We start from the raw sequence: 22,380 nt of genomic DNA, 5'->3' as shown, positions 1-22,380 counted from the left end.
CAGCAGTGAGACAGTCTGACCTCCACATGCTTTATGACCAACGAGCTGCCATAAACAGAGACTGTTCCTGTCTGCGTCACAGATAAACTCCTCTGCTTCAAACAGCTGCTGGCCAGCAGTCTCTTGTAAATCCTTCGGTTTGCTCTTCATCAAGCTGAACTTTAAACCGGTGTGTGTTCACTCAACAGTTATAAACAAACACTGTAAGGGGACACTCAGGTTGGAAGCACCTCAGAGAGGTTGTTCGGTAGCCGTTTAATAAATAATCTCCAGGTACTCCAATGAAAGAAGGCATAACTCTTATTTATTGGCATCAGTTTTCACACATACTGTATGTACAATAAATTAACATTGGGCCAAAGTCACACCTTTTAAGTTATTAATGATGATATGTTCAAAGGCCGATGTGTTTCATTTTACCGCTGATTCCCACGGGGCATTTCTCACTCCTTTGGCAGCAGATAAGGAGTGTGAAGAGAGCAGGTGAGTCCTGCCCCTGCTTATCTGTGTGTGTTCCTCTTTATAGACAGCCACACCCCCCTGCTGCTGTTTTTGGGTCACTTTGTAAAACACAGAGAAGTATCTGTTTCTGGCTAATTGTGGCCTGACTTTAGACAAGCTTCTTGAAACTTTGATATAATAAAAGGATTAGGACATTGTTTAAAAAATGTTCACAGATCAGTCAATTGCTTGAATTTTCCAAATAGTGTTAGTAATGTAGGTTAACAGGTTAAATGTTACTGTTGGTGTGGCTGCCAAACATCTGATAAGTAACTATTTAAACAATAAATCGATTGAGAGAAAACAAATTGCAACCACTTGTAATAATCAATGATTTGTTTTGATAGTTTCTAAGCTAATGAATTGATGCTTTGTTGTCATATATTTTAGTAAACTTAACATCCATGGGACGTTACATTTATTTGTATTATAAATCAATTGTTGGACACAATTTGTGACCGATTTTCTATGAAATGTCAGAAATCGTTGAATAAAACCAGCTATTCTGACATTTTATAGACACAGTTATTAGAGGGTTAAGCCCTTATTGAATTGAATAGCAAAGGCAGACCCTGCACCTCCTGATGAATACGTCCTAAATGTTGGTGGCATATTTACCAGCATCCCCGATCTCTGTGGAAAAACCTGCTGGTATTAAATCCTTCAAGATGTGTGACCTTTAATATAAGAAATCAAGGTTCCAATACGGAAGCAGAGAGAGCCGAAGTCCCTCCGTTTCCGGTGGAACTCCATGGGACCTTATTTCGGAATGTATTGAAGTCAATGCAGAGAGAAAAGATATCTTTCGATCCCGTTTGAATTGTGCCATGTCTGCACATATGATCTTTGTCAATTTAAAAGATAATTTTGCAAGTAAAAAAAAATATATTGTCGTAAAACTGTGAAGTAACACTTTTTTTATGAAACCGCTCAATGTACTACATCTCTGGTCTTTAGTCCCTCCCTCTTGTCTTTCTCTCCTTTCTTTTCTTTGAAAGCCTGACTTTGTGAGTCGTTGAGACATGGTTCACAGTAAGTACTAGCATCCCTGCTCCTAACATGCTCTCATTCTCTGCTAGAAAGTGCAATTTTGTTCTTAATGTTCTAAGATTGTTTGGGCCCCCGTGGTGAGGGTGTTTGGGGTGGCCAGGATTCAGCTGGGGGTGGCCACGGCCACTCCCAGCTCCGCCACTGCTTACGGAACCGATTAACTCCCCTTTTGTGTAATAGCAGCTCTCAACATGCCCAGACTGTAATGATTTCCACCTCATTTAATACTTTTCACCTAATTCTGGTGTTGGTGACGTGTATTGTGCGAGACCAGAGATGTAGTTCATTGAGTGGTTTCACACACAAATAAGTGTAACTTCAAAGTTTTACGACAAACTGTGACTTTTTTTAGTTGGAAAAGATTTTTTAAGATTGACAAACATCATATGTGTAATTCATGTCACAATTCAAACGGGACTGAAAGATAACTTTTCTCTCACCATTGATTTCAATACATAATCTTTCCGAATTAAGGTCCCATGGAGTTCCACCGGAAAGGGAGGGACTTTGGCTCTCTATTGGCAGCCTTTCAATGGCCGTTACTCAATGTCGAGTATACCTGCTGCAGAGCCACTATTTCAAGTATACTACGTCATCGAGTGGGCATTTAACATGCATCGATGACGTAGTATACTTGAAATAGTGGCTCTGCAGCAGCTCTACTTGACATTGAGAAACGGCCAATCAGTGGTAAAAGCCTCAAAAGGAAGACGGATGTTGGATGAAGATAGGCGTTCACAGAGAAGCAGATTTTAAACCGTTTTTTTTAACACTAACGGCTGTCTGAAGGAAAATCTAATACAAACCTCAGACCTGATCTTTGCAAGAGTTACAGAAACTGAATCTTTTATGAACTTTTAAACTTTTAGCAGTGATCACATCACAGTAGAGCCTGATATCAATCAATTCAGATATATAGCATAAGAAATAAATGTGTCGTTTTAAAATGTCCCATTATCCTCCAGCATGTGGACTATAAAACTGATCCAACGTCCACACTCTCTTCACACTGCAACCAGCTCTTGTGCTATTGAAACAGGCCTTTCGTTTTATTTTAACTCAAAATGTACAGAACACAACAGACAATCACCTTTATCATTTGATGTAAAACTAAACAAATGGCCTCAGATTAAGCATGAGGAGTATGGCGGGTCATCCCTAATCTCCAGTGTGTTCACAACATGTTTGGGACAACCCTAGCAGATTAATCTGTCAATGCGGATTATGTTTTAGGAGTTGATAAGAGTGACCTGTGTGGAGGCGATCATATGACATTTTTTTGGATAAATAAATCATTACCTTGTGAACCCATTAATAGAGATAGCATTTTAGCACTTCCGAGCTCCCTTGTCTTGAAGTCGATGTTTTTTAAATTACTTTTTGTTATGATTCCTGAAATAAGATATGTGGTCAATACACGATGTCTTAAGCTTTTTTACGTGTCTCAAAAATGTTGGTTACTATCAACTGGCTAATTGAGACTTCTAAACGTCATCATGTCGAACATTAGCCACTTTTAGCTTAGCGGAGGTGAAGTAAAGAGGGAGCAAGATTTGTATTTGCTTATTTCTGGCGATTGCATTTGCGCTTCTATTATAAAAGTGGTGTTAATATGTGGAGCATATCTTGCAGTATATCATAAACGTGTGTTTGCCACAGAGATTATTTCCTGCATATAACAAAATCCAATGGAGAAATCTCATTGCTTTTTGTTGAGGAAGCTCTTGCAATTGCAAAACGGGTCTGCCTACAGAAATACGTCCTCACTGCACCCTCTATGATGCTCCTCTTCACTAGAATAAGCGTTTGACATCTCCAGTAGTTAGATTTCCAAAATACAATCTGTATCAACTGTGTGATACCTTGTTGTTTGCCAGTTTTCTGTCAATACAGTAACTGTGACGGAAAAGGCAAGTGGAGGGAAAGACTTCAACCACTGTTTTATATGGCTTATTGGCTTGTGTTGGAGTATTTACTTGCAATTTGTATTTCTATTATTTATCATACTTATAATACTTTATAATCTGATTATAGCACTGTCATATAGTTATGAGCACCCATAAATATATGAATACAGCTTTATAACAAAAATAACACATAATGCATTTGCTGATGACTTTTATCATTATACTTTATAAACACTGCTCACTCACTGACTCTTTTTTTGTAAGTACAATAATAAATTCCCATTGTTTTGAAACATTATAATGCTTGATCTGTTATCTATCCTTAGGAATAGACAGATATAATATATTACAAGCTGCTTAAAATTCATTTTAAAATAGTCCTTTTTTTAAGGTATGTAAAAAAGTCTAAAGCTTAATGAATGACCAGCATTTCAAATATATTATTTTGATACATGACCTTAATCATTAGAAAATGCTTTATGTATGATGTTCATTGTCTTAAAGCATTATGAATATTCACGAGGACTTTTGACCTAATAATAGAGTGCTATAAGCAGATTAAAAGTGTGATTAAAATGTTTTATAGACATTGAAAGTATTCTCATATTCACTGATTCCTACTGCTGTAATGATATTTAATAATTATGTGGCAGTTTAAGTGTGTCCTCTATCATGTGCAGTACAGACAAGCTAGCAATAATAATTGAATTCTGGGCAAATCCCAATGACATAATTTAGAGCATTTGTGCACAGAGCTGATCTGTGGAATGTGATCCAGCTCATTCTTAACGGCTTTGGTGGTTCTGAACTTCTTCTCCAAATAAATCTGCTCTTCCCTGGTTAGTATCGCTGCCCCCTGTTATGTAACCGCAGCAACATATTTGAAGTCACATACGGACTGGATTGAAGTGCTATGTGTTATCAAGGTTTGTATATTTGTGCTTCTTTCTCTATGGGGCAGTATTTCCTGGTTAAAATGACACAATATTGACAAAAGAACAGGCCTGAAACACTTTGAGGAAAACCAAGTCTGTTGCCAGCCAAATCCTTCTGGAAAGTGTGTCAATCCTTTCTTATGCTTTAGGTTCTGCTGAGAGATCAGCAGAAAAAAGTTCCCAAACAATATCCTGGAGTGCAGGAAACATCATTTGTGCACATTATTTCCTGGACTTGTAGCGAGACCTGTGTAGGCAGCCTAATGGCAGTGGGGGGGGGGGGCTCCTCTTTGCAGCTCGGCCACAGGTTGGGCTCAGCCTGCCATGGTTTCTGTCCGAGCTGAAGGAGGGTTAGGGTACCTGATGATGCCACCAAATGAAGGGATCTAATAATAGCCTCTCCCCGTAAGAGGAGGGGCATCTGGACAGCATCGAGGGCCGGGATAGGCTTTGCAAAGAGGGACATTACATTTCCAAGCAATATCTGATAGCTTCTTGCTTTGAGTCCAGCCACAGAGAGAACCAATAAGATCTTAGAAGCACATCCAGCTGAACACCAACAGAATCCAACTTTTACAAATAATCGCAGGAATGCGAGCGGGATGCTTTGGAGGAGGAGGAGGAGGAGGAGGAGGAGGAGGAGGAGGAGGAAGGTTTTTAGGTTCAATCCAAGAGTAATCCAATCCAAAAGTAGGTCAAACTGAATTACTGGCAGCTCATTCACATCTCTTCTCACAGCAGAGGGATTCATTCGGACTGAAGGTGTTTATTGGCCTTGTTGAGCCACCTCAAGTATCAAGGGCTGAGACCCTCCTCCCCGTGTCATGGCACGTCACACTCGATGTATGGGATGTCTCCGTAGCGGCGGTCCACCTCCACCCACTGCTGCACGGCCCGGGCCACAATCTCCTCGGACAGTCTGTGAGCGTACTCCATCAGCACGGGGTTGGTGTGGGGGGAGCCCTCCACCCAGCCCGTATCCGAGTGCACCAGGTAGGCCTTCTCCCCCCTCGCCCTGCCTTCCACTCTGGAGTTTGCATTCTGGGCTGCGGATTCGCTCCTCTTGGATTTCACACACCCCATACTCTGGAGGATGTTGCATTGATTTACTGTAACAAGAAGGAACGAATAAAAGACAGCGCTGAGCGATGTTCAAAACAACAGGTCTGAATTTCAACAGTTACATTAAAACAATTATATATCTAGGATTAAAGGAATAATATAACAGCAGGATTTGGAGTCTGGATCTTCAGTAGACTCGACTACTGTAATGGGGTCTTCACAGGTCTCACTAAAACATCTATTATGGCACATTTCCACTGCAGCGGGGTAGCCCCGTTTAAGCGTCCCTAAGCGTCCTCGCTCAGGCCTCGGGCTGCCTCGCTGGCCGTCCGAGGCCGTGGCGCATTTCCATTACAGTTTAGGACCTGGGGTATTAACGCAGTGTAGGCGGGGCGATCAGGGAGAAAAGAAAAACTGAAAGTAAACAATGGCACATATGGTGTTAGCAAACAATAGCTCTAGCTAAGGCTATCTGCCTAGGCTATCTGCCTTAGCTAGCTATGTAGCTCTTCGGGGCTCCATAAAAGCATGGGTTGTCGAACATTAATGTAAAAATAAAATAGACTTCTTTGTTAGAAGTGAGCGTACCTTGACGCTAGGGATGATCTCGTGCGCGATATTGTGACGATTCTCTCTGACCAATCAGTAGTCGAGAGTGTTGACGTCACTAGTTCAGCCCTGGCCCTGGCCTGATAGAACCACGATTTTAAGGGGCCGGAAAAAGTACCGGCTAGCCGGTGCTACGCTATATGGAAAGGCCACCAAAAACTGGCCTGGCCTCTTGAGGACGCTTAAGGACGCTTAAACGGGGCTACCCAATGCGGTGCAAATGCGCCATTAGAAAGCTGTAGCTGATTCAGAACGCTGCTGCTCGAGTCCTCACTAACACTGAGAAAGTGGATCACATCAGTCCTGTTCTGAAGTCTTTACACTGGCTTCCTGTGTGTCAAAGAATTGATTTCAAAATACTGCTGCTGGTTTATAAAGCACTGAATGGTTTAGGCCCAAAATACATTATGAAAGATCCAGAACTCTCAGGTCTTCTGTGAAGGCTCTGCTGCTAACATGGAGAAGCAGCGTTCAGTTATTATGCTCCAAATATCTGGAAAAAACTCCCAGAGAACTGCAGGTCCGCTACAACTCTTACTACTTTTTAAGACTTTTTTCCGCTTCTTTTAATTGAACTACTCATATCTTACACTGCGCTGTATAAAACCTGTGTTATTCTATATTAGCTGGATCTATGTTTATTATATTCTCTTTGCTTTTTAATGAGAGTTTTTTCCTGTTAAATGCCATTTTATTAAATGTATCTGCATTTGAATTGCCGTGTGTTGACAGGTGCTGTATAAACTTGCCTTGCCTTACTGTAGGGTGGGAGAGACTTTGAGTGAGATGTCACACATGGAAGTTTTAACGGTCAGCTCAGCTCTATGCTTCCCCTCGCCCTCACTGCGCTCCTGTTATCCACTCCCCCTCCCGTCCATGTCTGAACATGTGAGACACATTAGAGGGGGAGATCTAGAAGGTGCTGGGGGCCCATCCCTGCGTGAACCTTCTCGCTTCCTGCTGAAACCTCATTGCAACTGCAGAGAGAAAGAGTCAAACAGATCAAATCAAGCTTTATTTATACTAAACGTCTGAAATTGTACTTGCATTACAGCAGCTTCATCAAACAAGGACAGATGTTGTGTTTAATGTCTTGTAAACGCACTGTTGAGGAACCTGCGATCAAATTATTTTCATAAATACACAACAATTTCAATTTACACACGGCATCTATTGCACGTCTGTCCGTCCTGGGAGAGGGATCCCTCCTCTGTTGCTCTCCCTGAGGTTTCTCCCATTTTTCCCTTTAAACTGTGGGGTTTTCTCTGGAAGTTTTTCCTTGTACGATGTGAGGGTCTAAGGACAGAGGGTGTCGTATTGTCATACTGATATTCTGTACAAACTGTGAAGTCCACTGAGACAAATGTAACATTTGTGATATTGGGCTATATAAATAAACATTGATTGATTGATTGATTGAACAACACCGTAAAACATGCTCAAAGACCCTCAATCGTACATTTGACCTTTGTATTTACAGTATAGAACTTTTCATTCTCAAAGTGAACTGCTTGATAAAGCAGACACGTAGACAAGCCTCAGGCTATAGGACTGCTGCTTCTTCTTATCTTATCCTATATACATGTCTTAAGACTCCTGCATTACTTGTTCACTTTCATAATTCTCTGCATTATTTAGCAAATTGTATTTATTTACTTTTACTGACATGTAAATAGTTTACTTTACCTCAATTACTTGCACGTTGTTCTTGCAACATAATCTTGCACTCTTTTCTTCTTGCACTATTTTTATTGTTTTTTTTTATTTGTTTTATTGTTTAATGTCATATATTTAGGATGCATTGTTGAAGGAGCCTGGGACTTAACATTTTCATTGCCATATCTACACTGATCATATAACAATAAAGCCTTTGAATGTTGAATTTACAAATAAAAGAAACAATACTATCTCCCCACAAAAGTAATAACCAGAGTAACAAATAGCTTTGTGAAAGAAAACGTAATACCAATGTAGGACTGAATAAAACTGGAATAAAATGAAAATAAATAAATAAAATAACAAAAGATTATAAGTATAGAGGGAGGATTTCAGTCATTTATTTTACATCAGTTAGCCTACCAGGAGCTGTATGACCCAAGCCCAGGTCAAGGCCTCACCTCTGCAGGGTCACTTTTGAACTGCTGCTCTGCACATCAAGTGTTACTCATCCCCCCCACCTCACAGTGACTCAATTCCTCGCCCTAATTTGTATTGCATGGCACGGGGAACGCCTGTCTCTATCTGAGTGCCCTGGTGCTGTGCTGCTGTAAGCCTGACTCTCCATCTGCACTGACAGGCTCCAGGACTACAGGCCCTGGAACACTCTGCAAACATGTGCTTCATTCAAAAAAAGCTGCACAACACCAGGCTGTGAATCATGTCAGCAGGGAGTCTCCCTCAGAGTCAAACAACATTTTGGAGGTGCACTCACAAAACCCTCTGTTATATTCCTGTAAAACATCTCAATGTTGATACACCTCAATTGTGGGAGCATCCACTATCTGCTATCTGTCAGACATGCTTGGATTTGGATTAAACCAAATTACTGTTTGAAAAACACCAACTGAGCCTCAGTGAGAAAAGCAAACATGAGATTAAACATGTCAACAGGATGAGTGTGATACTGTAGCTGTACATACTTTTAAATGAGTGTGGCTAATGCGGCTGCTTGTTCTCCATTCCGACAAAAATAAAAGAATCCAGAGAGAGGAGTAGAACCCAAGGTCGTTCAAATAAAAGATTGTCCAGACATCAGGTGCTGCCGCGTCGCATCCCCTCCCTCCTCTTCCGCTCTCCAAACACTATCCAAGCGGGTTGACTTGCACGTTTGTGTGAGAAACAAAATTATATTTAAAGTTGCTGCTCCCTGTTTCTGTTTCTGCAGCATGAAGAGCTCCACACCAGATTGCAAAAATAATCTCTGTGGGGGGGGGGGGGGGGGGATCCGGGCCGGCAGACGGGCTCCCTGTTGCCTTCACCCCGGTGGAGAGGAGCTGCTCAGCGGAGGGAGAGGTCAGCTGTGATCCGGCTGCATTCTGACTGTCTCTCCGGGAACTCCCGAGCTGCAGCGGCGCTCAGGAGGAGGAGAGTCCGGCCGCTGCGCACTGACACATGTCGGCTCTGAGGGAGCACCGCGGCGGACTGTAGCCACACTGCCACCTGGCGGATTTACTGAGTCCGCCAGGTGGCAGTACTCAGTAAGTACTGCCACTGCCACCTGGCAATGGTTATATGCGCCTCTTATAACCATTGTTCTTAAAGGTGGGGTAGGTAATTCACTTCAGAAACACTCTTTGTCATATTCCATGGAATGCTCTTAACATCCCGATAGCAATGAATACATTTAATGCTTTGACAATAAATACATAAGAAAATGTGTTTATTCAGACCTAAGCTCTTAGGTCCTTAACTGTACTCATCACTCGGGCTACAAGAGTTACACATTTTCAGTTAAGTTTTAGGTTCTGTATATTGCCTTTACTCTCTTTAAACAGCTCTCCCATTGTGTGTTTAGTTTGCTTTTATTACTGGGTATATTACTTAATTGATCTTCGAAATGAATAAATGGATAGTCCAGGTTGCAATATAACGGCTATCATTCACTCAGTGTCTGTTGTTTACTAAACAACAGACACTGAGTGAATGATAGCCGTAATACTAAGTAATACTAAGGTGTATTGGAGCTTAGCCAAAGAGAACACATAATAAACTATACAAGCGACCGCTGAGATGCAGTCACATTGAATGCCACCATCTTTATGTTGTGAAATTCAAAAGGTTTGAAAAACAAGAGAGTATAAGAACGTTGAAAATACCATGAAAAAGTCTTGGCATAGTATGTCAACAAATAGTGTTTGTAGTAACACATGAAATCAAAAAGTATACATTTGTATAGTATGGTAAAACTATCTTTAATAAAAGTCAAAGCAAATAATGTTGACAAATCTATTGTATGGTATGTGGAGGCGTGTGGTGCAGTGGGTTGTGCGTTGGTGTTCGGATCAGGAGGTCACGGGTTCAAACCCCACTGCAGTCAGCATGTCGTTGTGTTCCTGGGCAAGACACTTCACCCCAAATTGCTCCTCTGGGGATTGTCCAGAGTATTGAGTATGTAAGTTGCTTTGGATAAAAGCGTCTAACATGTAATGTAATAATAAAGCCAGAGTAAAGTATATCCTATATGTTGAAAATATCATTAAAACATGTATAGTGTAGTAGTGTGTTGAAATGTAATTAAACGGACCAAAAAAGAAGAGAAAAGTCGAAGTATAATATGAAAGTAGATTATCATGAAGAAAAAAAAAGTCATGGTATAAAAACGAAAAATAAAAAACGTGGAAAAGTCTTACTATGTTACATAGTAGGTTGTAAATATGATGCATAAAGTTATAGTATAGCATGTCAAATGATGTTGAAAAAGTAAAAGTATAGTATGTTTTGAAAAGGTAAATTAAAGTCATAGTACACCATGTCAAATTAAAGACAGTATGTATGTATAATATGTTGGTAAATAGGAACAAATACATTATAGTAGGCCTACTAGGTAAAAAGTAGAATATTGAAATGATCATGACAAAAACCTGGTATTGTTTTTTGAAAAAGTCATAGCATATAATGTCGAATAACAGGAAGAATTTTAAAAAGCAATCATATAGAATTTTGAAAATATCAGGAAAAATGTCACAACATTAAAAACATTTGTACAATATTAATTATTTCTTTACATTATGTATTTAGTAGCCTTTTATACATTCAGATGTGTTTATAAGAGTAAATGGTTTATCAATCCCTGTATTTATCTAGCCAAGTGTTCGAAGATTGGCTCTGTTCCTGACTGTATTTCATTTCTCCACCCATGTTCAGGTCGCCATGTGACTGCTTGTTGTTGATGATGACAGGTGTCACGATTATGTGTCCTTGTCACACGGTGGCGCTATCCTCTCATATTCTACTGCCTGGTTTCACCAACAACGATTTAAACAAGAGGATTAAGGTTTCTTTATTTATCGTTGCTGATTTATTTTTTAAATCCTGAACATGGAAGGATGCATCTGTTCCGAATTGACATGGGCCAATAATGGTATAAAAAGACTTGAAAGGGAGTTTACAAAAATTGTAAATGTATGTATGTGTATACGTGTATACAAATAAAAGCCCATCCACAAATCAAGAAACATAACTATAAAATAGAAGAACATTTGAATAACAATTTTGAAGAAATACCATAACATTATGTTTATAAATTCAAATAAAAGCTCTTCATAAAATGTATTTCCATGTACATGCTGGCCCAGCTGCACATACCTGTCCTCAGAGTTCACTGTTAAAACACTTTTGACACAAACATTTTAGGTTGTATCTTTCTCAACGTGTGAACTCAAACACGTATTAGGCTACACTCTGATCCGAGTATGGTGCTACTTCCATTTATGAAGTCCACATTTGGTTGTCTGGTGTTAATGTGTGGTGATGTAACTCCATCAGGTTCATCTAAACGTTACATATAACGCAAACAGTCCGTGGGCGCCTCTCCGCTCATTGCGCAATCCGTGCTAGAAAAGTGAATTTGTGTATCTGCGGACACGTGTTGCACATGCTCACAGCCTCCATCCCTTTATGGTTTGACAACGAAAAAAAGTGTTCATGTCAGTCGGTTAAAATTCATTGTTGCCTGTCCAGCCAATCATAGTTTTTGACGACACAAAAGAGGCTAAAGTTGGAGTATAAAAAGGTGTGCGCTGATAAAGTATGATGCCTATCATTGTGGGACATTAATCCATCCCAGTCCGCTCGCGCATCAGGTCCAGCACACACCCAGGGATCCTTTTAACTCAAACACCTAAGAGACAATGCATCTGTCTCAGATTGTGCTGTATCTCAGCCTGCTCATTGCTTTGGGTCCAGTAGTTCTGAGTGACCAAGAGCCGCACCAGCAGCCCTCCGCCTCTAACCCGGAGGACGCGGAGGACGCGGAGCAGTGCGCCACCTGCGATGTCCGGCAGCAGATCAAAACCATGAGACTAAACGCGATTAAATCTCAGATTTTGAGCAAACTGCGGATGAAAGAAGCTCCGAACATTAGCCGAGACATCGTGAAGCAGCTACTGCCCAAAGCGCCGCCGCTGCAGCAGCTCCTCGACCAGTACGACGTGCTGGGAGATGACAACAGAGAGGTGGTTATGGAGGAGGACGACGAGCATGCCACCACGGAGACGATGATGATGATAGCCACTGAACGTAAGTCTTTATTTCGTTGGTTTTTTTAATAATAAGAAGGACGCGCTCAGACGTCTCCAACATGGGGTTTTACGCATGGGACTGACCGCACGGGAGACACAGTTCATTTTTAACGCGTAGCATCAGCTGATTTTGATAATAAAAGTGTGCAAGTATCAACATTATCTATATTTGAAACTGTTGTAAGGGTCGGTGCGTCATTACGCCAGGTCATTACGCGCACAAATGTCAGGGTTTTAAAACTGTAACAGCCCACTTCTAGAGTTTAAATGTCGTGTTAAGAATGTCTATTTTCTGTCTGTAAAGGTTTTTCTGTCTCTTTCTTTTCTGCAGCCGAGTCCGTCGCCCAAGTGGATGGGGAACCAAAGTGCTGCTTTTTCTCTTTTGCTCAAAAATTTCAAGCCAACCGCATAGTGCGCGCTCAGCTATGGGTGCATCTTCGCCCTGCGGACGAGGCGACCACCGTGTTCCTGCAGATCTCCCGCCTGATGCCGGTCACAGACGGGAGCAGGCACATACGCATCCGCTCCCTGAAGATCGACGTGAATGCCGGGGTCAGCTCTTGGCAGAGTATAGACGTCAAACAGGTTCTGGCAGTGTGGCTGCGGCAGCCGGAGACCAACTGGGGCATCGAGATTAAGGCATTCGATTCGCGGGGAAATGATCTGGCCGTGACCTCCACAGAGCCTGGAGAGGAAGGACTGGTGAGATAAACTTTAATGTACATTGAACTGTAAGATTGTGGTCAAGTTTGTTTTACTTAAAGGGATAACAAGCCGTGTGTCTCATCACAAAATGTTATATTTACTGCTGTAACAGGTGAATTAGATCTGGGACCAGATCATCAATCGCTCATTTCTAAAAGTCCAGTTCTAACTCTGTTTAAAGAGACATTTTGGATTCTGTATCTTACTGCCCTGAGGCAGTAGTGTGCAGAGAGGCTTTGCAGAGTCAGCAGGTGGTTAAACATTCATGCATCTCACTGCTCGGAAAGGGAATCAAGATTTAAGACTTTTGAAAGCTGTTAATCAACACAGACTCCATGCAGGTGCACACCTGCATTTGGACACATGCCCGGCCCACAATAACCTCAAATCTTATTGCTTGATTACATACAAGTTCACCTGCCCCCCACATTCCTCAAAGTGTTCTGTGTGACTGTGCAAATCAGACTAATTGCCTGCACAGACAGACAGACACACACACACACACACACACACACACACACACACACACACACACACACACACACACACACACACACACACACACACACACACACACACACACACACACACACACACACACACACACACACACACACACACACACACACACACACACACACACACACAGTTGCTATCAATGACAAACACTTATCATACAGCTCAAAAGCTGGCACCGGTATCTGGGGCAATTAGAATACCTCGACGGCTGTGGCTAACCAACCATCGTATGATTTAATTTCCTAAAAAAGTCAAAGTTTCATAATATTACCGTGCCGTGTTTGAAAACCAGCTGCCAAAGGGCACCAAAGTAAAAGATGTAAAATTAATGCTGTCACCCGCCTTCCTTTTCTGCAACCCAGCTGATGTCTATTCACACATGATCTCTCGTTTTTAGCAACCGTTCATGGAGGTGAAGATCTCTGAGGGCCCCAAGCGCCTCAGGAGAGACTCGGGCCTGGACTGTGACGAGAACTCTCCCGAGTCCCGCTGCTGCCGCTACCCGCTCACTGTGGACTTTGAAGACTTTGGCTGGGACTGGATTATTGCCCCAAAGCGCTACAAGGCCAACTATTGCTCCGGGGAGTGTGAGTACATGCACTTGCAGAAGTATCCGCACACCCACCTGGTGAACAAGGCCAACCCCAGAGGGACCGCAGGCCCTTGCTGCACCCCCACCAAGATGTCGCCCATCAACATGCTCTACTTTAACCGAAAAGAACAGATCATCTACGGCAAGATCCCTTCCATGGTGGTGGATCGTTGTGGATGCTCTTGAGTTGGAACGGAGATCCTGGCGAGAGGGACGGGGGACGGCACAGCTCAGTCCGCCCTCCATCTTCAGACTTTTTGACACAACCAACCCACCAGCTCCAATGCTTTCCTGCAGAACACGGTGCAATAGAACCAGATTAGAAACAGCCTGACCTTCGGCAGGGCAGCGCTTTCACACCCGCCACAGCTCTTACTTTTCTTTCCACCCCTTGAAATCTTAGCCATAGAGGCTTCAGGTCAAATGGCTGTGGAAAACACACACACACACACACACACACACACACACACACACACACACACACACACACACACACACACACACACACACACACACACACACACACACACACACACACACACACACACACACACACACACACACACACACACACACACACACACACACACACACACACACACACAGTGGAGTGAATGTAGAAAGGATCAAAGTTATTCAAAACTTGTTTTCCTCTGTATTCTGTGCTGTCCATTTATATCCACATGCCGACAGATTATACTCATACGCCATCCACTCCACTCATACAAGCTGTTAAACTCTCTGCTAAGCTGTGTGATGCTCGATAATCATGTTAGAGTGAAACTCTTCACTTTTTAAAAGTTTTTGGAGACTTTTAGAGTGGTATTTCATTCTGGTGGAACACGAAGGTTCATAGGAGTCGATAAAAATATGAAAACTGATTCTTTTTATAGCCTCTTAAATAACCCTGGTCAAACATTGCAACATAAGTAATTTGGAAAATCATCTTTCTAGTATAGGATCAAACTTAAATGTGTTGTGGTTGACCATTCCTATAAACAATGTTCCACCTGTGTGAAGCACCACTAAAGGTCTCAACACGTCTTTGTGTACAAACCCGACCAAGGAGTGTTCTTGCTCAGCATTATCTTCACTCTCCTACACAATAGCCTGACCTGCCCGACACACTTGAACTATTCTGATTGTAAATTCACATGACTGGACAGGAAGGACTTGAACTGAAGGCACAATGAATGCAGCCTACAAATAAAGAATGTGTTTAAGACAGAGGAAATGAGATGTGTGAATTTTGAGATCATGCTTAAACTCTGTCTCACCAACAACACAGTTTGCACTATGGCACACCAATAGAAACAATTGGTTGCTACAAAAGTTGTAAAAACTGATTTTGATATGTTTGCTCATTTGTATTGTATACATATGCCATTGTTTCCATAAGGAGTTGCCTTTCTAAACCACTGTTGGTAAATGTATAAAACCACAATCTAGCAAGATGAAAGATGTAATACAGAAACTCTATATACTTGTTTTAACAAATAAAGTTTATGCTTGTTTGTTGAATACAGCTTGTGTGAGTATTTTGTTCCTGCGTTACATTCAGAAAGTTAGAGTTTTAAGGTTATAGTGTGGAATTTCAGGTACATTCAGTTCAGTATTCAGTACATCTATGTTCCTAGAATATGTGGAGAACAATGGGTTCTTAAATTCAGTTATGAAGCATACAAAATATGAGATGACCACTTGCAACTATAAAACATTAGAAAACAATTAGAATGAAGTTGGTTTTGTTCTAAACTGGCTTCAAAGATAATTTTTTATCATTCTGCTGACTTTGATTATATCAATACTCGATGTTTCAGGATCGGAACACAACAACCTGTAAACGAACATCGCAGCACACACTTCTCACACACCAGCAGCTGGGAATCTTTATGTCTTCTACAAATGGGTGTAAACTGATAGGAAGGCAATGTGTGAGTGTGTGCACTTGATGGGTTGGTGTGTATGGAAAAAAGTCAAAATACATACACACCACACACTGTCAACCTGACTACACCTGCACAATCCCATCAACATAAGCCTGTTTTGTCACGGGCGCAATTCAGACCAATTCCACTGACTTTAGTTTTTAACAAGTGAAGGGATGTTGGAAGTATTGCTGTCTAATGAGAGGATGTGAACTCTGGTGCGCTCTGACAGCATGACCTATTCGACTGACGGCCTCATTGAGGCTTGACTTCCGCCCAGTAGAGGGCGAATTGAGCACTGCCCCTGAGAGCCACTTCCTTTCCTGCTGAGAGCTGGAAAGCTGCCACACCGATCGGCCTAAGCAGAGAGCAGACTGCGGGCAGAGTGGATCCACAGAACCTCTCTCCCAGGGGGAAGGTTTCTTGGGTTCTCCCCTTTAATGCTTTTTATTGACAGAGGGGAATAGTGTCTGAAAGGATCTTTAAATGAGAAAAGCAAAAGTTTAATATCAAATTTAATGTAGGTTGTATAAATCATAGTAGATTTAGTAGACGGGACCAATTTAAACAGTAATCTCCATTCTCATGCGTGTTCCTCCAACTGTGATGTCTCCATCTGCAAACTGACATGAACGTTTTTTAAATCTAAACATCTCCAACAGTGTTCAACTCTTAACTTTCACGTTGATACTATGACATGTGTATTGAAAAAAGTAATTAAAGAGTATGAAAGTGCCATTAAACTGAGGTACTACGTATAAATGTAAATTCAATGTCGATGTTATAGCCAGACTTCACTTCTTGACTTTACATTTAAATGTAACAGCTGCTTATAAATACAGACACCCAATGGAAAGGTTTCAAGCATCTCTTCCTCTTTAGAGAGTGAGATGTAGCAGGAACAAAGAATGTCTGCAATACATAAGGTTTATTGTGATGTGCCTATCAGCATTGTTCTTTTTACCTCCGCTGTAAACAGCATGCACCAGTATTCAGTTTATCATGCCCAGGTGCATCGTTTCATTCTGTTGTGTCCTGCAGATATGGCTGCTGTTGCTTGTTTCAGGCTGCTTCTTGAACAGGAGCTGGGAAATGTTTTGACTGAGCATCGCTGCGTCTGTCGGAGTCGGACCCTGGAGGACTGTATCCGCCAGCGACATTCCACCTCTGACAGGTGAGGAAGTGAGAGTGAGAGAACGGGAAGAAGGATGTTAAGGGGTAAAGGAGAAGTCCAAGGCAGCTGGAGACCTTGTTATTGGAAAGGGTTCCTGTTGCGCAAAGTTAATAGAATTTGAATGAATTGAATCACGAATGCTCATTAAATGACACAATATAGAGCTGCATAACAAATTGTGATAATTATATGAAACTGAATTCTGGTTATTTGGTACTAAGTAGACCAAAAGTTGATTTACCCAAATAAATAACTAAATAAAACATGTTGTAACCCGATTGCATTTACACGAGGTATCAATACGTACCTCCGGTGTCCTCGTTGAGATCCTTTTGATATCCAATCTCTTTGTCCGACTCCAACAACCAAGCGTCACACCCTTCTAGTGTTTATGCAGGGCAAAGACAAATTGTTAACACTCAAACCTCGATATTTCTTGCGAAAAAACAAGACTGGTGTTATCAAAAAAATTAGGCAATTCAGCAAGGATTATCACGGTCATCAGGAATCATCCTCTGGGAACAATGTAAAGTACATTTGACTTCAACGTTAAATGTTCATCCAATGGTGGCAATAGATGCAAAGTGAAGGGATCTTCACAGTCACCAGTATTCATCCTCCAAGAACTTGAACATCTGTAGAACATTTCATGGCATTAAAGCCTTGCTTACTTTTGCTTACTCGTGCTGTGACTAAGCAGTACACAAGAGAAATGGGTCCCAGGTTAATTTTAGGAAGGTCTAATAGGTCTCTCAAGAGGTCATGTCTGTAGGTCAAGACACCTGACAGATTATTTGAGCCTTTCCAGAGATGTATCCTCTCTACGGGCCTTCCCAGAAAATGATGTCAAAGAGCAAGGAATAAAACAGAAAATGTGTCTTGAAAATAAGAGAGAACTAAAGGTCAAAATTATTGTTTAAGTGTACTTGTTTTTATAGGATCTTAATAAACAAAGCAGTTGAGTTGATTATGTGTTTATCTATTACATCAGACTGTTACCTAAAAAAGGTGATTCACTTATTTTTCTGCTGTGTTTCACTTTATCTACTATCAATATTGGTAATATGTAGGCCAGGGCTATTCAATTAGTTTGGAACGGGGGCCGGTTGATGAAAATGATCCAAAGCAAGGGGCCGTGAAAACGATGGCTTGAAATATGAGAAATCATATTAAGAGCTTCAGATACAGTAAATACTACAACAGCATAGTGGAGTGCATATTGTGTTTAACTAAATCAAACAACATAGCCCCAAGGCCTTTATAGATCTAAATGGCAAGTTCAGAACTCAGTAGGCCTACATGTGAAGCTAATTTAACCATCAACATAATTTCATTTGATTTCATTTAGGTGAACTTATCTAATCATTCACGCAGAGATGCAATAAAAAACAGGAGTTGTCACTACAGTAGCTAGTGTCCGGCAGTGGCTCAGTCAATAGGGGCTTGGACTGGGAGCTGTAGGGTCACCAGTTCAGGTCCCCGACCAGACCTAAAAATGTAGTGTGGACTTCTACTTGGAGAGTTCCCAGTTCACCTCCTGCCCTGCCGTGGTGCCCTTGAGCAAGGCACCGGACAACCCCCTTCCCCCCTCACTCCCATTGCTCCAGGGCGCTGTACAATAGCTGCCCACTGCTCCTAGTACTAGACTCCTGGTACTAGGATGGGTTAAATGGAGAGAACACATTTCACTGTGTGTGCTGTGTGCACTGCATGTGTGACCATAAGATAAGATAAGATAAGACTTTATTCATCCAGAAGGAAATTGTTGTGCCAGAGTAACAAAATACAATAAACAAAATAAACACAGCAGCAAAACTGTACATTAAAAGTGCAGCAAAAAGAGCAATTAAACATCCACATACAACATGAAACGTAGAAACATAGAAACATAGATGGTCACACAATCAATGCAATTATTATTAGCAGTATTTAGTAGTGCAAAAAAAAAACGTAGTGGCAGTTACGTAATTGCACGTTATCATAGCATTATTAATAATACTAATAATACAATATAATATTGCACATAGTTATATATATATAGCAGCAAGTGTATTGCAATGATGTTAATTATATTGATATGTATATTGCACATAGTGTTGGTGTGGAAGTTCTCAGTGCCCTTTACTTAGGGGAGGTTAGTTAAAGAGTTTGATTGCCACTGGGAGGAAAGACCTCCTGTGGCGCTGTGTGGTGGTTATTGGTGATCTCAGTCTGTGGCTGAAAGTGCTCCGGTAGGAAACCAGTGTGGCATGCAGGTGGTGAGACCCGTTGTCCAGAATGCAGAAAAGTTTCCTCAGCATTCTCCCCTCCGACACCACTGCCAACGACTCCTGATCCACTCCCAGGACAGAGCCTGCTCTCCTGGTGAGCTTGTTGAGTCTATTGGCATCAGCTGTCTTCATCCCGCGGCCCCAGCACACTACAGCAAAGAAGATCACACTGAAGACCACCGAGTCATAAAACATCTGCAACATAGTGCTGCAGACGTTAAAGGACCTGAGTCTCCTAAGGAAAAACAGGCGACTCTGGCCTTTCTTATATAGGGCGTCAGTGTTTTTACTCCAGTCCAGTTTATTGTCTATGTGGACACCCAGGAACTTGTAGCTGTCCACAATGTCCACATCCATGCCCACGAAGGTAATTGGGCTTGGGGCGGCACTCCGCTTCCTGAAGTTAACCACTAGCTCCTTAGTTTTTGTGACGTTGAGCTGCAGATGGTTCTGACTGCACCACTCCACAAAACTGTCCACCACACTCCTGTACTCAACTTCCTGATCTCTGATGATACAGCCCACAATGGCAGAGTCATCTGAGAATTTCTGCAGATGGCAGGACTGTGAGCAGTGTCTGAAGTCTGATGTATAGACTGTGAACAGGAAGGGAGAGAGGACCGTGCCCTGAGGAGCGCCCGTGCTGCTCAATATAATGTCAGAGGTGTTATTCTGCAGCTTCACGTACTGTGGCCGAGCAGTGAGATAGTTGGTTATCCAGCTCACCAGTGGAGCATCCACCTGCATGTCCAGTAGCTTACTGCTGAGCAGGGCAGGTCTGATGGTATTGAAAGCAATGGAAAATAAAAAACATTACTCTCACAGTATTACCTTCCTTCTCAAGGTGTGTGTGTACTCTGTGCAGCAGGAAGATGATGGCGTCCTCCACTCCAATACGAGGCTGATATGCAAACTGCAGGGGGTCTAGTGATGGTGGGACCACTGTACGGAGGTGTTTAAGGACCAGCCTCTCCAGCGACTTCCTGGCATGTGATGTCAAAGCCACCGGTCTGTAGTCACTGTGTGTGCGTGGATCTATCTTCTTCGGCACAGGAACCAGGCAGACCATTAAAGAGGGGGTTTCATCCCTCCCATTCTATAGTACTTGGGTTCGAAACCCGAGCCCGCATACGTTTTCAGAGTCTTCCCCTCTATCTCTCAATTTAACACCCTCTCTGGAATAAAGGCACTCTTTAAAAAATCTGGGGCCGCCAATTAAATAGCCCTGATGTAGGCTATTCTTCTGTTGGATTTATCGTATACATATAGTGCACATACAATGACCACATGATCTGTGTTCATATATTTGGAGGCATCATATTTCAAGGCTTGGTACAATCGGTAAGCTACAGTTCATGAAGGTTTGAAGTTTGTTAACTGACATGCATCAATTAAGGCTACATGGACAATGTGTTACCATAGCAAAAACATTTCAATGAACATTCTACTTCATGTTGGGTTATCTTTCCAGAAGTTAAAACAATACACATTTTCGATATTCTGTAGAAGCCATTGTAGATATGTAATTTTAGCAGCATCTCTATTCCTTCTAGTTCTACAGGAAGGCATCCAGACTTCCCTAACATCTGGACAAAAGAAGGGATGCCCTGCCCTGGCCGTGGTGCAGGGCCATGGACAACGGGTTGGGAACGAAAAGGGGCTTGCCAGGTGCATCCAAAAACATCTGGAGCCTTCAACAGATGTGCAGAGCAAACCATCTGGAGAAGTGTTTCTGCTGACAGATTGCTCTGTGGCAAATATCTTACTTGACCATAACATCGTTCAAGAGCGATGACAGATCAAGAGACTGAAGTGAAAGTGTTCACAAGGTTGGCTGACATTGTGAAATATAACTTAAAAATGCTTACAGCAATAATGCACTGACAGTATTTCATTGACCTCTACACAGATTTGTGACCAATAAAAAGCTGACGCCTGAAAAATCATTGAGGATTTCGAATGCACACAATATTTCTTCAAAAGTCTTGTTCCAGACCTCTGAAATACTTCCCACCTTTCACATTTGTTCAATGATGACTTGATGAACAAGTGTTGAGTTTTGAGGATGTCACTTTCCTAATTGAAAAAAAAGAAGTGATTATCTAATAAATAGCATTAGACATTAACTTTTTAGTATGAACTAATCCCAACCCAGTTTCACGGCATTTTGTGTAATAGTCACAAAATTAATTTGATCTATTGATTCGTGTTCACCAACACGATTTTCCCCTTTTTTCGTGTCACATAGAACGATTTTAAAAGCAATGTATTTCTATTGGTAGCGCCCTTACGTGCCTGCACCACGTCTTTTTGTCCGGTCGGGTCATAAAACAAATGTCTTACTCAATATCAAGCCACGATTATTGTTTTTATTTTAAATTGTATAATGTCGGACTTTGCTTGCCGTCCACGAGGAAAATAAATGGGGCTCAGAGCCTCAGAATACTGAAATCTGTATTTTTTAAATCTTTTTTTCCTTATAATTTGTTATTATTTGGTGCAGACACGAAACATACTACCAATAGAAATACATTGCTTCTAAAATCGTTCTGTGTCAGAATACTGAAATCTGTATTTTTTTTATCTTCTTTCCTTCTAATTTGTTATTATTTACATTGCTTTTAAAATCGTTCTGTGTGACACGAAGAAAATGGGGAAATCATGTTGGTGAACACGAATCAATAGATTAATTTCGTGACTATAACACGAAATGCCGTGAGACTGGGTTGACTAATCCATTGGTCATCAACCTTTTTTATAAAATCATTACATTATAGAATGTTCAGTGATCTCTTTTACCTAAAATTATAGCACACCTGATCGTTTCCATGTCTCACAAGGAAAATAATTAATATGGGTTGTTAGGTATTTTGTTAGAAACAGTTGTAA

The 22,380-nt window shown here is 41.5% G+C and overlaps 2 protein-coding genes across 5 annotated transcripts; one reads left to right on the top strand and one right to left on the bottom strand.

The window, feature by feature from the left end:
* Nucleotides 1-282: 282 nt before the first annotated feature.
* Nucleotides 283-9,226, bottom strand: akap19 (A-kinase anchoring protein 19). Of its 4 annotated transcripts, none has more exons than XM_079664560.1 (3): nucleotides 8,704-9,226; nucleotides 6,819-7,041; nucleotides 283-5,502 (listed from the first exon to the last, which is right to left on the bottom strand). In XM_079664560.1, the coding sequence occupies exon 3, from the start codon at nucleotides 5,474-5,476 to the stop codon at nucleotides 5,216-5,218; it is 261 nt and encodes an 86-aa protein (XP_079520686.1). In that variant the 5' UTR covers nucleotides 5,477-5,502; nucleotides 6,819-7,041; nucleotides 8,704-9,226; the 3' UTR covers nucleotides 283-5,215. The 4 variants fall into 4 exon arrangements, with proteins under 4 accessions (XP_079520686.1, XP_079520687.1, XP_079520685.1 ...); XM_079664561.1 differs by having other exon boundaries at nucleotides 6,824-7,041; XM_079664559.1 differs by having other exon boundaries at nucleotides 6,814-7,041; nucleotides 8,704-9,223.
* Nucleotides 9,227-11,701: 2,475 nt separating this feature from the next.
* On the top strand, nucleotides 11,702-15,642 carry mstnb (myostatin b). The gene is made up of 3 exons (XM_079665192.1): nucleotides 11,702-12,301; nucleotides 12,635-13,005; nucleotides 13,925-15,642. Exons 1-3 carry the CDS (start codon nucleotides 11,914-11,916, stop codon nucleotides 14,303-14,305), a joined length of 1,140 nt encoding a protein of 379 aa, XP_079521318.1. The 5' UTR covers nucleotides 11,702-11,913; the 3' UTR covers nucleotides 14,306-15,642.
* Nucleotides 15,643-22,380: the final 6,738 nt, after the last annotated feature.

The sequence above is a fragment of the Notothenia rossii genome, assembly GCF_949606895.1.
Source record: "Notothenia rossii genome assembly, chromosome: 2".
Classification (NCBI taxonomy): domain Eukaryota; kingdom Metazoa; phylum Chordata; class Actinopteri; order Perciformes; family Nototheniidae; genus Notothenia; species Notothenia rossii.
Note: the sequence above shows the minus strand (reverse complement) of the source record. Positions and strands in the feature narration are given on the sequence as shown.